Source organism: Borostomias antarcticus, assembly GCF_949987555.1.
Source record: "Borostomias antarcticus genome assembly, chromosome: 11".
Lineage (NCBI taxonomy): Eukaryota > Metazoa > Chordata > Actinopteri > Stomiiformes > Stomiidae > Borostomias > Borostomias antarcticus.
The window spans coordinates 9599587-9617086 of record NC_140244.1 but is presented as its reverse complement, the minus strand read 5'-3'; the positions used below and the strand labels follow the sequence as shown (position 1 = coordinate 9617086).

Genomic DNA, 17500 nt, shown 5'->3' with positions numbered 1-17500 from the left:
ATCGAGGTAATTTATTGACAGGTTAACAGTGTCTTAAACATTTTGTCTTCATATCCATTTTGTGTCATGTCCGGAGATTTCCTGCGAAATGTGAAAAGTGAGCTCAGTCAGAACGACAGCCAAGAATATAGGCCTAAATATGCTGGTAGGCTACTCAGCATAAAACTGAGGTTTATCCCCAAAATTGTGTGCGCATCACCCCCCAAAGACCCATTCTGAGCCAGGAAAAACCCTGCCCAAACCAATCGACTGTGCCACAGTATATAAAAACAGGCTAGGTAGTATAGAATAACGTAGGGTTGGAGTGGAAAAGAAGCAAATGCTTCAGGCTACATTGACATCCTCGTGTGTGAAGTAGAAGAGTGCCAATTTGCAGAACAAATAATGATATGAAAATATTAGATAACGGTGACTGTCAGTAGCCTATTTAGCTAACGTATAACAGGTTGGCAAACAGACCCGATATGTTTCTGAGGACTATATTGTCTCTCCTGATATATCCAAACATTTGAAATGCAAATTGTCTCTTTATCGCACTCCTGGCTGTTGACAACAACTGATTAAATGAATGCTGTCTTCAACTGTGTGTACAGCTGTATGTACTTGCATATACAATGTATGAATACGGTCTCTTCACCGATGGTGGGGGCAGGGGTACAGTATCATGTATCATGTATAAGCCATGTCTTTAAAGGAAAATGCTCGTTTTTGACAACCTGGACCTTATTTACGACATATTATAAGAAGTTTGACTCACCGAGATCACTTTTGTGTTGTTCGGAGGCCTGTAGAAGAAATTTAAAATCCAGCGCGAGCCAGTATATCCATGTAATGGCGTCGGACGGGGCAACGGGAATGCAGTTTCTCAAAATCCATTTTCGGCCGCTAAACGGTTGTTTTCATCAATCAGATTGGATGAATCGACAGTTGAGATTCCTCAACGCGAGGCATTGTAGTGGTTTTCAAATACGAGGTCTTTAGCCTCTGTAATATGATCTTTACACGCCTTTCCCCACTTGCTCCAGCACGCATGCGCACAGGCCAGCGCGCAGACTGGCTATTCTCCGGCTCACATTCTCTGCGCTACGATCGGATTGTTGCTGACGAATGACGACGACAATATTCTCGGCACCAACAACGATCGTAGCGCAGAGAATGGGGTCTGCGCGCTGGCCTGTGCGCATGCGTGCTGGAGCAAGTGGGGAAAGGCGTGTAAAGATCATATTACAGAGGCTAAAGACCTCGTATTTGAAAACCACTACAATGCCTCGCGTTGAGGAATCTCAACTGTCGATTCATCCAATCTGATTGATGAAAACAACCGTTTAGCGGCCGAAAATTGATTTTGAGAAACTGCATTCCCGTTGCCCCGTCCGACGCCATTACATGGATATACTGGCTCGCGCTGGATTTTAAATTTCTTCTACAGGCCTCCGAACAACACAAAAGTGATCTCGGTGAGTCAAACTTCTTATAATATGTCGTAAATAAGGTCCAGGTTGTCAAAAACGAGCATTTTCCTTTAATGGATAATCATTCCATTGTCTCCTATAAGTACATTGTGCTCTCCGACATGTTGGCCTACTGTGTGTGAACCACAAAGGTTTCCACTCCAAATGTTCAGGTGGTTTGTGACATGAGAGGTTTGGCATCACTGTCTTTGCTTATTGCCATACTTTGCCCTCACTTCCCTGAGACGGCATGAATCGCCCAACCCCATTAAGTAACATTTTCATGTTGCTTTTGTCAGGCTCATCAGGCTCATTGCTCTATTCAAATTCATTATCAGATCCCTGCCTAAGAGTGCAGTATGTTACTACTTCTCTGATTAACTTTGGCTTTATACCTGCACCTGTTATGCTGTGCACGGGCACGCTCTCTATTTTTAACATTGTCATGAGTTTGAGTTGAGTTTTGATGACAGCTCTTTTGCATGCCGGAAGTTGAATTTAATATTTTTGGAAATCATACCAGCAGTGGTCATAGTGTCCAATGCAAAAGTCCACAGGCATGTTTTTTTAGTTTATTTATTTATTTTCCTGCATCCCCTGTGACAAAATAGTTCCCAAGTCCCTGCTCCTCCTCTCTGATGGTAAGAACGTTAGTGCTTTGCCTCACGACACTCCTATGAACAGCCCCACTCCCATGAACAGCCTGTCCCACTCCCATGAACAACCCAACTCCCATGAACAGCCCCACTCCCATGAACAGCCGAACTCCCATGAACAGCCCCACTCCCATGAACAGCCGAACTCCCATGAACAGCCCACTCCCATGAACAACCCAACTCCCATGAACAACCCAACTCCCATGAACAGCCCCACTCCCATGAACAGCCGAACTCCCATGAACAGCCCCACTCCCATGAACAGCCCACTTCCATGAACAGCCCCACTCCCATGAACAGCCCCACTCCCATGAACAGCCCACTCCCATGAACAGCTCCACCTACTTTGATGCAAACCTTAGGAGATCCTGGCAAACACGCCTTTACTGTAGGTAGCACAAACATTACAAAATTGTTTTAGCCTTTGCAGATAGAAATACCTATTGCCTTAGCCTTTGGGGCCATTTTGGGGCCCTGTGTGAGCAGGAATGCCAGAGCATGGTGATGAGATAAGAGAGGGTCTGGCAGGCTAGGGAGGGATCCAGAGAAGCAGGCCTGGACATGAAAACCATCATGGATGACATGGACATGGTTATCACACCGTACCATGGTGGTACAGAACACAAATAATATAATCTCTCAGAAATAAGAACATTAAGTAGAACAGGACAGAGTAGAACAGAACTTGTCTTTACTAGAGCTGAGCTGATTGTAACCAGCCAACCCCCCCCCTCCAAGGCCCTGCAGCACTCCAGCGATGACCAGACTGTCCAGGACGTGATGAAGAAGACGTTCCACGTCATTTCCTCTCCCTCGCTGGACGTCGCCCCTCGACCAGACCGCTGCCGGACCTGCGCTGTGGTCGGTAACTCTGGCAACCTGCTGGGGTCGCACCACGGCAAACTCATCAACGGTCACGACACCGTCATACGGTGAGACACAGCGCGCCGACTCCATTATCGCGCTCGCCGTTGTACAGTTCACCCGACAGGGATTCTTAACACGCTTGGCTCAATCAAACTCCAGATGTCCCTCTAGGTTTGATGGGCAAGAGTCTAGTTTGTGACAAAAAACGATTTTAGTTATTTTAATGCAAACGCTTGTAGTCCAATCCCCAGAGAACTGGAGGATCAAAATACAAGGATACATACACTGGAATGCTGGAAACGACTGTTATCACACATTTTTCTGGGCGTACTGTCAACTCTGTGTCTCTGCTCATTGTATCTGATTCAGACTTCCCATGACCCTGAGACCTGCACCTGGACCCACACACACACACTCACTCACACACACACCTCACATGAGCAACTTTTAACTGTTTACTAGGCCCGATAGGCTATACAGCAATAAAAGAATTGTTACAAATACATGGCAAATCTTCTTCACACACTAAGTAGGTAGGTCCCAATATTAATGTAGTGTTGGGTTACGTGGGAGCAGCACGTGTATACACACACGTACACACACACGCACACGTTCACTTACTGGCATGTAGCCTATGAGTGTGTTAGCAAGCTGTCAAAGCAGAGGGAGGTTCCACAGATGGTTCTATGTTCCCCCACACGGTATGGAATGAATCAGCCGATTTATTCGAGGAAAAGCAACACACAATACCTCCTGCCTGAGGCTGATTTATCAATTTATATGAATCACTCGATTCATATAATTGATACAAAATGCATAGAGCTAGCTAGAACGATAGCTACACTGTAGCTAGCTAGCTAGCTAGTAAGTAGCTCGCTAGAGCAGTAGCTAGCTATTAAGAATGCTAGTAAGAACGGTAGCTATTAAGAATGCTAGTAAGAACGGTTGCTAGCTATTAAGAATGCTAGTAAGAACGGTAGCTAGCTAATATCTAAAATTGCACTCTAAATTTGCACCCGTGTGGTCACATTGGTTGTGTCAGACCCAGCCTATCCATCCTCAAAACCACGCTCCAAAACCACGCCCCAAAACCACTCTCAAACCCTGCATGTCCTGATATGAATTGAGTGATCGCAATCTTCTGACCTGCGGGGCACCCTCCAGTTTGGTTCGTCTGATTTATGCTGTATCAGGTGGTTCCTCTACTTCCCCCGTAACACCCAATCTGCTTGTAGGTTACTTCCTCCTAGCTCACTATTCAGCAGTTTTCAAGTTTGTGTTAAATACATGCTGTGATGTAATGTTTGGAATGACTGGTCCACTTTTATCCTAACCTCTCCCTCTCTCTCTCCCTGTCTCCTCCTTCTCTTTCCCATACCCCCCCCCCCCCTCTCTCTCAAGGATGAACAAGGCGGTCACAGCAGGGTACGAGGAGGACGTGGGCAACAAGACCACGCATCACTTCATGTACCCAGAGAGTGCTGTTGATTTGGCTCCCGGGGTGCACCTGGTCCTGCTACCCTTCAAGCTCCGGGACCTGCAATGGGTCGCCAGCGCCCTGTCCACTGGGGAGATCAAAACGTATGCAGCCCTTATCTCTAACCCAACACTACAACCACTACCCCTAACCTCTACCCCAACACTACAACCACTACCCCTAACTTCTACCCCAACACTATAACCACTACCCCTAACCTTTACCCCAACACTACAACCACTACCCCTTACCTCTACCCCAACACTACAACCACTTCCCTTTACCTCTACCCCAACACTACAACCACTACCCCTAACCTCTACCCCAACACTACAACCACTACCCCTAACCTCTACCCCAACACTACAACCACTACCCCTAACCTCTACCCCAACACTACAACCACTACCCCTAACCTTTACCCCAACACTACAACCACTACCCCTTACCTCTACCCCAACACTAACACCACTACCCCTAACCTCTACCCCAACACTACAACCACTACCCCTAACCTCTACCCCAACACTACAACCACTACCCCTAACCTCTACCCCAACACTATAACCACTACCCCTTACCTCTACCCCAACACTACAACCACTACCCCTAACCTCTACCCCAACACTACAACCAATACCCCTAACCTCTACCCCAACACTACAACTTCTACCCCAACACTACAACCACTACCCCTTACCTCTACCCCAACATTACAACCACTACCCCTAACCTCTACCCCAACACTACAACCTCTACCCCAACACTACAACCACTACCCCTTACCTCTACCCCAACATTACAACCACTACCCCTAACCTCTACCCCAACACTACAACCACTACCCCTAACCTCTAACTAATACGACCACCACAACTAACCACTACCCCAACACTACAACCACTCCCTAGTGTTGCACGGTATACTGGTACTAAAATAGTACCGCGGTCTTAGAGTGCTCAAAACGGTTCTATACTGCATTTGGAGAAAAACAGTATTTTTTCGTTTTTATTTTTATTTATTTAATTTATTCATGTATGCACGCAAATGCCTTCCTATTGGAGCACAACGCTGTCAGCAGTGACGTTGCGATAGTGGTGTGTGACGCAGCTGGAATCAGCGCTCTGTGAGATGAGCAGAGGCACATGTGAGTAAAACAGCCACAGAGAAAGCGAGGCGGAGAGTGCGCTGATGGAGAGAGATTGACAGCGGATCACCATTTCGTTTTCGAGAGAGGAAATGGCAGCTGCAGCAGCTTCAGAAAAACCGCAACTATTTGATAGAGGGAGCCCAAAGGGCCATATGGAAGTATTTAGGCTTCAAAGCCAATGAAAAAAGTGAACCAGTTAACACAGAAGAACCGCTCTGCAAGCGGTGCTATAAAGTCTGTCTCGCCAAGGGAGGTAGAACATCAAACTTGGCAAAACATTTGTAGGACAACCATCCCGACCTGTCCAAAGAATTCCAAGACCGACAGGTGACTTAGTTGACTAATTCACTCCCTCCTGTTATGTCCGTGAGAAAATGGTGATTGACATAGTGATTGAAAAGCCTAGTAATAGGCTATACATACTAGGGCTGCTCGATTATGGCAAAAATCATAATCACGATTATTTTTCTTTTTTTTCTTTTCCATCAACGATTTTTATTGAATATTCTGCTTTTCACAACAGGAACAATAACAAACACAAACCACCCTCCCACCCCACCCCCTTACCCCTAACAGAAAAAATAAATAAATTATAATAATATAACAGACATAATGAATCACGATTATTTTGATTGAGATTGAGATCACGATTATTAAACACGATTATTCATTGAATTTTTTTTTTTTAATCAGAAGTTTTAACATTTTCTTAACAAATCAAATTATTGACTTTGATAACAATTCATTTATTAAATGTTGACAGTGGCTTTTCTTTTTAACAATGTTCTTTGGGAGACAAATAGTTAACCTTGACCTTGAAAATAAATTAATAAAAGTGCCAAAACTGATAAATAAAGAAGCTTCAAAGCACCGCCACCACCACAGAAGAAGACTACCTCGGAAAAATAATTTCACTAGGACAGAACGTGTCTAAATAAGTTATTTAATGGTAGCGCCGAGGCTTCAAAACCCAGCATTTGGTAAAATATACCCTTTTGCTTAGGTAAGTGACGTTTCATGTTTATCTGACACTTGTAAATATGAGCGCCTCTCCTAAATAGGCCGACACCGATTTATTTTGACGGCAAAGTGAATGGACCGGCAACTGTTGTCTGGCATGAGCGAGCGGAATGCACTGAGAAGGGCTACTTTGAGGGGCAGCTACGACTGTGTAGCAAATTTTACACACCGTGTCAACTTGGTCCAAATCTGTCTCCGCGAACCCATAGTGTTTCCACACCACTGACGTTGTTTTAGCTCTCTTGTCCACCTCTCTTTCTGCTGCCATAATCTTCTTCTTGTCGTGTTTTGTTCGAGAGGAGCATGCGTGCGCCTCGATTGACAACTCGTCTCGCTTTGAAGTGTTTGTTTTGGGGCTTTGGGGGGTGGGGGAGGAGCCAAGCACAGTATAGCTCTGCAGTGTAGGGTGCGCTTGATTTGTGCAAAATCGTTTTATGGCGATTATTTAGTTTTAATGATCGTTGACAGCCCAAATCGTAATCTAGATTAAAATCCGATTAATCGAGCAGCCCTAATACATACAGTAGCCTACTGTACATTGCTGTGCAGAAAGTTAGTAAACACAGCATCCCCTGTAGCTAGCTACCCACAACAGAAATGAATTTATGCGCATTTTTTATGCATAATTGTAATAATGCATAATAATAATGCATAATTTATGCATCTCTATAGCGCATTCACAAGTCATAAACGTGATTTATTGACAATTGCCATTTTAATGTTTCATACATACTGTATACGTTGTATACAGCGTTGGAACTCTTTTCTTTTTGTTAAACATTAGCCTACAATATGACATAACCTAGTTGTAGATTATGATAGGCTATCTAATCAGTCTCATCAAAATGTTTTATAGGTTATGGTATCTCAAACTAATTAGGCCCTCTGCTATGACAAATGTATTATAATAATAATAAAATCATAATTGACTGGTCTGGTGCATTTGGCTCACAGAGGGTGACCCACCCCCCTCCCATTCAGAAGCAACCTACCCTCCAAGCTGTTTTTGAGCAGCATCTTAAGTACCCAAAGGAGTCCAAAATTCTTCAGCTGTTGTACAGTATCACCTGCAATAAGGGTCTTAGTGGTCTGTAAAGGACAATAATGACATTTGAGAGTTTTTCCCCGATTTTTCGCAAAAGTATCGAAATTCATATCGGTATTGTATCGAAACTAAAATTTTGGTGTTGTGACAACACTACCACTACCCCTAACCTCTAACCAACACGACCACCACAACTAACAACTACCCCAACACTACAACCACTACCCCTAACCAATACCCCAACACTACAACCAATACCCTAACACTACAACCACTACACCTAACCAATACCCACTAACCACAGAGATTTTCATCCCTGTTCATTATTCCTAATCTATCCCCTAACTACCACCACCACACTTCTACCTGAACACCTGCCCTTGCTTGTGTTACGAGGCTTAACTATGTCTCTGACAGACTTGTTAAATGTCCTCTATCTCTGTGTTCAGGACCTACATGAGGGTGAAGGAGCGTGTCCAAGCAGACAAGGATAAGGTGAGGCTCCATCCATCGTTCTATCACTATCCATTCATTTACTGACGCCCTGGAGACTGCTTGTCTTCCCAGTCTCAACATCCTCCACAGATGAGCCTGTCTGTCCGCCACAGTGGGGGCTGAGATCACCTCACCATTCTAAACTGAGCTGTAACCTCTGGCTTTGTGTCCCCAGGTGATCGTGGTGAACCCGGTGTTCTTCAAGTATGCCCACGACCACTGGACTGAGCGCCATGGCAGATACCCGTCCACCGGCATGCTCGCCATAGTGTTCGCCCTGCACATCTGTGACCAGGTCAGAAGCCTGCTCTGTGTGTGTCTCTCTCTCTCTCTCTCTCTCTCTCTCTCTCTCACACACACACACACCCACACCCTGTCTCCTCGTCCCCAGGTGAGTGTGTTTGGCTACGGGGCAGACCAGCTGGGGAACTGGCACCACTACTGGGAGGAGAATCGCTACGCCGGCGCCTTCCGGAAGACGGGCGTCCACAACGCAGACTTTGAAACGCAGGTCATCCGTAGGCTGGAGGCTGAGGGCAAGATCCGCCTCCACGCTAGATGATTGACAGGGCCCTGAGAGGGAAGGGAGGACAGAGGCCACGGAGGGACATAAAGCCTGTGATAGATACCACTGACCTCTTTGCTCTCAAGCTACCACTGTGGGCTAGTACAGGACTACATACGTGGATGCTATGCATCAGAACTACAAACATGAAGGCCCCTCTCACTGGAGTGGAAAAGAGGTGGCAGTGGTGTGGCCCTCTTTCTGCTGCCTTTGGACTGGAGGGAGAATCTTTCGTTCATACTTCGTTACTATCTTATCCTCTCATCCCACCCTGCATCCTAAGGGGTAAAACCACACTATTTTTTTTTCTTTTTTTCTGAGAACTGACAAGGTTTGGTCAGCTTTCATTTTGATCTATTCTGTTGTTCCTGATTGTCCCCCAGCCGATGGACGCAGGGGGCGGGGATGCTGTTAAAATGATTCCCGTCCGTTCGTTCATGCGTCTTCCGATGAGATGTACCAGAGCCCACGTTCGTCCACAGCTATTAGCTGGTGGGTTACATTGTGATTTGGCCATGGGAGGATATGGAGAAGGTTGCTAACATACTTGGTTACTAACAGGTGGACAAACCTAGTGGGGGAAAAACTAGAGCTAGCTAGGTCTATCCACCTAGCCATGATGATGACAGCTGGCTTGATTAACATTATACACCTTGTGTTTACAGTCCTAAGAATACATAGCAAGCGGTTATGTCTGTGTATTTCAATCTGGCTGAGCTTGAACGGTTATGATGTTTTGACCGTTTGCACAAAAAATAAACTGCTCATATTGAGGTCAGAATAGCTATAAAGCCTTATTTTATGCTAAATGTTGTGAATTAGAGTGCTTTGTGTTAACGTTGATTGGTGCATCAATCGTAGGCGTTCTAATCTGGTGGTGGAAATCACACCTGTTTCACAGTACTATAGACCAAGATTCACGTCATAACAGTAATACTAAAGACTACAGGTACAGGTGTTACCAGTCAAAATAAATACATGTAGCATCGTTATAGCCTATAATTAAAGCCAATAGAACATCGTGCCATCTTCCTGAATGGGCTTCAACCAGTTGTGAATAACATTCACAAAAAAACATTTGTTTTGCTCAAATGGATCCTTTCTACAGATTTTACATTTCCAAGTCCTTATATGCCACTTCATAAGTATGTGTTCCAATAACTGCTTGTATTCCAAACCAAACAAATACATTACTTGCTACTAGTTTAGGTGAGCTTCATTCATAAAAACTGCATAATATGAGATAAAGTTTAATAATATTTAAAGGTGCACACCATAGTCAATTATTCTTTCTTAAAACTTTGCTTTTATTTTGAATTGAAGAATTATTGACCCAAAGGGGCAGTGCGTGGTTGGTGGGGACATTCGCATTCTGCAAATCTGGCAACAGAGCCGATAGAAAGATATATGACAGGAAGTGGTCACTGACGGTAAAAGGGAAATGTTTCACCACACAAGTGGTTTTGATGTGAGGATGTGATGTCACACATGGGTTCCACCTCCAACTGGAGTTAACCCTTGATAGGCCACGCTAGCACTCACATGCCTTGTGAGAGGAGTTTTTGATCACTTGTTTCTAAAAATGTGAATGATACTTTGGCCATGTCTGATGCTCTGAGTCACTCATACCATCCACATGTTTATGGGTTTGTTCTGGAATGTCCAGTAACTGTGGAAGAGGAGTCTGTGACACATTGTCAACAACACATCATTCAATGAAAACCAAAGCCATCTATTACAGAGGTGAAGTATTTTTATTGAAGCGTTGTAACAGTAGTTACAGGACCATCACTGATATGAACGCAAACTAACAGACGATTACAGTCTCCTATGAAGAATAAAATAATCAAGGATTATTAAAATCAAACGTCTGTCCTTGAAAACAATGCTCCCAGTTCAACAGTTCAGAGACCATCAGTCCTATTTAAAGCAACAAACCATGCTAGGGTACAAAGAAAAACCTCAAACTACTCATCTGTGGTGACTGGTACAGTGTAAGATACCACTGTGACTAGGCTTGATCTGTGAGAGGGGGAACCACAGCCACCAGCCACAGACAGAGCTGCTCCACTTCAGCTCATCTCAGGCAGTCAAATGGGTAGAAAAATAGATATGACCCCTGGGCCAGCTGGACGTCTTCTACCTGTGTGTGCCTGGGAGACCCCTCCAGTAACAGTGTGATGGGAGGGGACTCTCCTTCAAGTATCAATACTGCTGGACCAATGTGTGTAACCCCAAAGACTAGGAGAGACACACACACTTACATTTGTATGATAATGTACTTTGAGAAGAGCTGGAGATGCCTTACGAAGCCGATGTGACTGAGAGAACATTCTACTCGGAGGTTCTCATCCTTGTTGTTTTAAGCACTTTCCTTCTTCCTGCAGCCACAGTTCTACAAAGTGTACCTTCATGCTGACCACCTGTAGCCCACTGGGAAATGCACCTGAACATGTTATTGTATCACATTGAGCCCTAGTTTTGGGAGTGAATTGGGTGTGTATGTTTGAATTCGTAAGTGAGAAAGTTCATCTGTATTTGTAAATGCATGTCGTTGGATTTTCTGAATATTGTATAGATGTATGGTTGTCTGTGTGCGTGCATGTGTTTTATGTGCTTCATTGAAATGGTCATAATTAAAACTTTTTTAATTATATATATATATAAAGCGCATCCACCAATCACTATCAGCCTCCCATTATTGACCAGTCCCTACTTATCCATCCTCATAATTTACCAATTGCAACCAGAAGTCTTCATTATTTAGCTGTTGCTACCCTGAGGGATTGTGGCAAAGCAGGAGCGTTTGAGATTCAGGTGAGATTTGAAAGGAGGAGTGCACCTGCTGCATTGTGAAGTTGTACGAAAGTAGTGAGCTAGTTTCCCGTGTGACAAATATGAAGAATGGAATACAAACAATCCCTTTTTTTTTTTATTCCCCAGCGTTCAAGATGGGGGGGCAGTCCATGAGGAGCAACTGTGGGACCGCACAGCTCTTTGCTCAAAAGCGTGCGCCTTCATCTCACAAGGCTTAGAAATATCACGCGCCCACAAGTTGGACTGAATTTTGCCACAATGCAACGGGCAGCAAGGCGACAATTGGCGCTGACTGTCGGCCGCATAGATCTGATCCTCTTAAACGAGTCTAGAGTCTCGGCAACCTGCCGTAACAGTGGACCGCAGTGTGCTAACTGTGGTTCAACTACTTCTCCAGTTCTCCTACTGCCCCACTGTATGCCCTCTACCAGACCAGGGTCAATTACTATTTGCAAATACTTGGGGTGCACTTGATTTATCTTGTACAATCCAATCCAGTGCAATGAAACGAAGGGCACCAGTTCCATAAGTGCCAACTATGCAGCAAATCAATCAAATACTTTCTAGTAATTGATCAATGTAATTGACCCAGGTCCTCCCAGTACTACAATAAACACAAGTGTGACAGGTTATACTGTGCTATACTACTGTAATGTAATGTAGTACTGTATTCAGAATTCATGGCCCACCTGTCATAATGAGTCTGTAGCACCTGTTGAGTTACTGTCATCACTAATCGGAGTGGAACAGTTGTAGACAGAGGAAACTTCAGCCTCTCGTTACTTCTCAGGTCCATTCAAAGTGCTGGTGATAGTCAGGGTCCATTTTTGCCTGATCAGAATTGTCAGCTGAGGTCTTTAGTCTGGCATCGTCTCCACTCTAACCTCTGTCCGTTGGGGAGGCGATTACATTTTCCCAAACCAATAACTGGAGCCTGACAACAGTGTAGGTCCCACCTGTGGTGCGGATTGGCTAATCGTTAGCCCCCTTACGCGGTGCTCAATGGACCAATGATTTTTTAAACCGAGAAACTGCAGTTTCATGTCACGATCAGAAGAAACTGTCAACTCGGTGGAGTGGGTGGATTCAAAGGTCTGGACCCAGGCAGAAGACCAATGAGAGGATGTTTAAACGTTGTTTCTATTACATAAGTTAACCAATAGTTAACTCTTCCTTTCGTATATACAACCATGGTGAGAATGTTTCCACAGTTCCTGCAAGACGTACAGTATCTTCAACCTAGGTGAGACATGCTTTAACTTCACGAACAAGAAGGAGCCATTCAGCCAGTGAGGGTCAGGGGTCAGGGCGCCAGGCTCAGCCAGTGAGGGTCAGGGCTCCAGGCTCAGCCAGTGAGGGTCAGGGCTCCAGGCTCAGCCAGTGAGGGTCAGGGCTCCAGGCTCAGCAAGTGAGGGTCAGGGGTCAGGGCTCCAGGCTCAGCCAGTGAGGGTCAGGACTCCAGGCTCAGTCAATGAGGGCTTGGACAAAGGAGGAGGGGAACAGGCCTTGGTGGCCGGGCTGGCCCTCTACATAACCATGCTGCAGAGAGAGAGAGAGAGAGAGACAGGAGGGGGAGGAGAGGGAGTTAGAGCTTTGACACAAACATTCCCATTCCTACTGTATGACACATTTCCTCCTGAGTGATCAGACAGAAACAGAACAGACACGCAGAGAGCAGCAGTCGCTCCGGAGGCAGAGTAAGCGCCCTGGAACCGGAAGGTTCCCGGTTTGATTCCAGCTCCTCCCTCGATTCCGGCTTCTCCCGGCAACAGAGACGGAACCCCAAATAGGATAAAAGTGCCATACAAGAGCCCTGAAAGCTGTGTAGGAGGTATCAAGCTGATCACCGGTCAGTACAGGGGTACCGGTACGATCCGGATCCCAGAGCGGGGCTACGTACCCACCAGTCCGGGTCCTCCTCTCCCAGCACCACCAACACCTGACCCTCAGCGAAGCTCAACTCGTCGTGGTGGTCCGCCTCACAGTCGTACATGGCCTGGACACGACGCAGCCGCGGGCGGGGCTGTGGGGGAGAACGGGGCGGAGGGGCAGAACGAGGCCGGGGTTAATCTGGGCAGCGGCGCGTACGAGCGAGAACAAAGAGACGGACAAAAGAACGGCGTCGCTGCCCGTGCCGCGGTCACGTACACTTTCGGGTACACTTGATCTGGTTTACTCATTAGGATTAGGATTAGGATTGAGATGAAGATTAGGTTTGGTTAATCCCACAGTGAATGTGAGGAGGAGCTGCCGGCTCTGTTCTCCACCACAGAGCCCCTTTGTTTACCTGCAACGGGAGCTGCTCACACATACGAGAGAGAAGGGACACAGACACACACACACACACAGATACGAGACAGAAGAGGGAGAGGGGTGTGGGGTGAGGGAGAAGGATGGGGAGGTTCAGGGAGGGGGGGGGGGGGGTCTCAATCTCACCAGAGATCTGCGCGGCAGGGGGTGGGGGGCGTGTCCATGGTAGGCGGGGCCTCCATTGGCGTCCAGGCTAAGGGAGCACGTATTGGTGAGCGAGCTGAGGGGAGGAGCTCTGCTGCTGGGAGGAGCCATCTGATACAGGAAGAGGGAGGAGTTGCCCTCTGAGTCTGCTCTGTACCCTGGAGAGGAGAGGAGTACTTTATTGGTCCCCGGAGGGGGGCTGTACTATTACAAAACCAAAAGACAACAAAGCAACAGAGACTACTGTAGACTACAAGGGAGGGAGAGGAGAGAGGAGGGGAGAGTAGGAGGAGAGAGAAACCTCACTGGTCTCACAAGGTTCATTATGGTCTATTAGTCGCCTGTTGTGGTCTAGTATGAATCAAGTATGGTTCATTGTGGTATTTTCTAGTAGTGTGTACTGTATTGGTGTTGTTGTGGTGTGTAGTTGCATGTAGCTATGTCTAGAGTCATGTGTGTGTGTATGTGTATTATGCAGACAGAAAGATCTTACTTACATTAACCTCAGTGTTCAGGTGTTATCCAAGGTAATTGAGTGAGTAGTACATTGACATTCATTCACTCGTTCATACACACACACGCACGCAGGCGCGCACACACACGCACACACACACACGCGCACACACACACACACACACACACACACACACACACACACACACACACACACACACAGCCTGTAAAACAGTGACCTAGTAAAGCAGTACCTCTCTCAGGCAGCTCAGCCAGGGAGTTGAGGCTTGTCACAGTGTATTTAGGAGACCCTGAGCTGGAGAGAGAACAGGCCAGAGTCATTGACACACTCACAGCTGGTATGAGTCAAGCTTGTAATACCGGTTTTCCCCCAGCAGAGGTCACCCAGGTCGTGTACCATTAGAGGAGAAAACATACTCACACACACTTCTGGAAGGAGGAGTCTGGACCACCATAGCCGCTGGAGCTGGAGTGGACCCCATAATCTACACACAGCCGGGCACACACAGGGAATCACAGATCGGCAAATGTTCTGAGTGACTAGAAAGGTGCTCAGAGAGCACTGACCTCTGCCCAAGGTCAGCAGCAAGGTCTCTTTCTGAGGGCTCTCTTTCTCCCTAGGCTATCAGAGCCCATTTAGTAGGCTTAGGGTACAATAAAACCTCAATAACAGATACATATTGACACTTTTATTCAGCTAAAACATAATTTACAAAATAGTCTCAAAAATCTATACAGGACAAGAAAAATAAACTATTTCAGCTGTTGTCCTTCCCTGCTGGTCTGAAGGAGCTGTAGTCTCTGCTGCTGTCAGCTCTCATCTCTTCTCTCCCAATAGTAATAAGTTGATACATCTCACGTAGATACAGGTAGATACATTCATATTATGTCATACTGTACATCTATGAGCGGTGGTGTTTGGTAGGAAGTATTATAACTTATGCACTTATGCACTCGCAATGAAAAATAGAAAGTATGAAGTTACAAAAATCATTCTGGGAAAAAAGTATTTTCTGTGCAACATAGAAACTTATTAGTTGTCAAAACTACATGCCTCCCTGCCCATTAAGGCAACATTTTAGCCATTTGGGAAACACTTTGTTCCAAGTTTTGTTTTGCAAGCAGGACATGTTTGGGTTTGCTGCATTCGTTAGGTCGAGGGCTTCATGCCAGTCCAAACCACGTGTCTCTGTGACCTTCCCATGTCCAGATATGGCCATTTCAATCCCCTCCATGACAATGAACGGGGGTCATTTCTGAAAATGAATGGAGGTGAATGGGTGGCTGTGTTTGGGGTGCGTACTGTAGCCACGTAGTGTTTTTCGTATTGGGTTCTTTGGGAGGGAACCCTTGAGAACATGGGGAGAACGTGAACATTTGTTAAAATATTAGTAGAATATTGCATCGTATTGATATTGTACACCCAATATTGTGTATCGTATCGTGAGATGAGTGTATCGTCACACCCCTATCTTGTACATAAGACAAATAAACGTCCTTGAATCCTTGGAGTGTGTTTGCATCTGTGTGCGAGTGTGTGTGTGAGAATGCGTGTGTGTGAGTCACACCTGTGGTGGCGGTCTGTCGGGGTGTGTGTGGGCTGGGGGGCGGGGGGGAGGTGGGCTCTGAGTACGTCCTCTTGTGTCTGATGACGAGCGGGGGAGGGGGGGTCCGCTTCTTACCGCTGCTGCTGCTGGGGGGGGAGAACACCTCCCCCCACCCCCCCTCCCCCTCGGGGGGGCTCACTGGGGGGGGGGGGGGAGGCACGCTGGGGGCTGAGACACACACACACACAAACACACACACACACACACACACAACACTGTTAGGACATGTTACCTAAAAGAACGACTATATCCGATTACTTTAGCACTGGAGATGGAAATGATTTCTGGTGACTAGTAGATCTTTTGACTACCTATGTTGAATGCACTTATTTAAGTCGCTTTGGATAAAAGCGTCTGCTAAATGACTATTATATGGGCTGGTTTCATGAGACCCAGTCTAGAACAGGAGACTCTTTATGACATGAGAGCATCTTCACTGACATGTTATGTAATGTAATGGCTATCCATGAGAAGGGTGGGTAGTTCAGCTCACCTTTGACCCTAGGGGGGAGAGGGGGTGCGGGGGAGGAGGGGGGAGGGGGCGGGGGGCTGTCCAGGCTGCGAGTGTGTGAGCTGTGTTTGTGATCCCGAGCCATGGCTAGCCTGCGGCCCACACTGATAAGGCCTCCTCCTCCTCCTCCTCCTCCTCCTCCTCCTCGGTCCAGGGCAATGGAGGAGGTGGTGGTGGTCTGATACAGACTAAAGGGTCTGGAGGAACGATCCTTCTTCATTGGACCAGTCTGAGGGAGCAACACACACACACACACACACACACACATTTCCTTTGAATAAAAATAAAGAATAAAAAAGACTCTTTCCTTTGATCTCTATTGATCTGCAGTATCAGTGTAGCAGTGTGATGATGTTCACGTAGTGTGACGTCAGAACAAACTTCATTTATATTGCGCATTTCATACACAGAGGCAACACAATGCGCTTTACAGAGAGCAATGGGGGGGTGGACATAGGTCCCACCCCTACATTTTTCAGAGGGAAGCAAAAAAACAGTTCACCCAGGGGGCGAAAAGGTGAGCTGTAAAAATCTAAAGGTCATGACCTTGTCCTCCAAGTCGTCATCGCTCTCGTAGGGGTCGTAGGGGTCATCTTGGCGAAGCCGCCACTCATACTCCACGTGCACGTGCATGTTGAACTGGTTACTCTGGGACTGTTGGATCTAAACAACAAAATCAACAATAACAAAATCATCAACAACAACAACAAGAGGTAGCTATCTGACTGTTAAGATGGTAAGGCTACTCTACGACAAACAGACAGCGAAATGTTTGTGCACCTTTTCTGCATTTATCATCTGGCTGGCATTGTGCATCTCTATGGTAACTATAAGCGAGTCAAGTTTGTTTCCATTTTGTGCAACAGACTTTTCAGAAGCTTCCATACAGCAAACCAACCAATCACACTGCG

The 17500-nt window shown here is 46.2% G+C and overlaps 2 protein-coding genes across 3 annotated transcripts in view; one reads left to right on the top strand and one right to left on the bottom strand.

The window, feature by feature from the left end:
• st3gal8 (ST3 beta-galactoside alpha-2,3-sialyltransferase 8) overlaps nt 1-11379 on the top strand; it is a 19727-nt gene extending 8348 nt beyond the window's left edge. For both annotated transcript variants that reach the window (XM_084445841.1, XM_084445842.1), the window contains exons 3-7: nt 2846-3039; nt 4376-4555; nt 8116-8161; nt 8337-8456; nt 8553-11379. In XM_084445841.1, coding sequence (XP_084301967.1) covers nt 2846-3039; nt 4376-4555; nt 8116-8161; nt 8337-8456; nt 8553-8723 — 711 coding nt within the window. In that variant the 3' untranslated portion in view covers nt 8724-11379. The remainder of the gene's footprint in view (nt 1-2845; nt 3040-4375; nt 4556-8115; nt 8162-8336; nt 8457-8552) is intronic.
• Nucleotides 11380-12965: 1586 nt separating this feature from the next.
• unm_sa1614 (un-named sa1614) overlaps nt 12966-17500 on the bottom strand; it is a gene marked incomplete at its 5' end in the record, with an annotated part of 25519 nt that continues 20984 nt past the window's right edge. Inside the window, 9 exons of the mRNA XM_084446048.1 lie at nt 12966-13082; nt 13444-13566; nt 13980-14155; nt 14705-14766; nt 14893-14956; nt 15775-15820; nt 16218-16246; nt 16572-16818; nt 17136-17252. Coding sequence (XP_084302174.1) covers nt 13008-13082; nt 13444-13566; nt 13980-14155; nt 14705-14766; nt 14893-14956; nt 15775-15820; nt 16218-16246; nt 16572-16818; nt 17136-17252 — 939 coding nt within the window. The 3' untranslated portion in view covers nt 12966-13007. The remainder of the gene's footprint in view (nt 13083-13443; nt 13567-13979; nt 14156-14704; nt 14767-14892; nt 14957-15774; nt 15821-16217; nt 16247-16571; nt 16819-17135; nt 17253-17500) is intronic.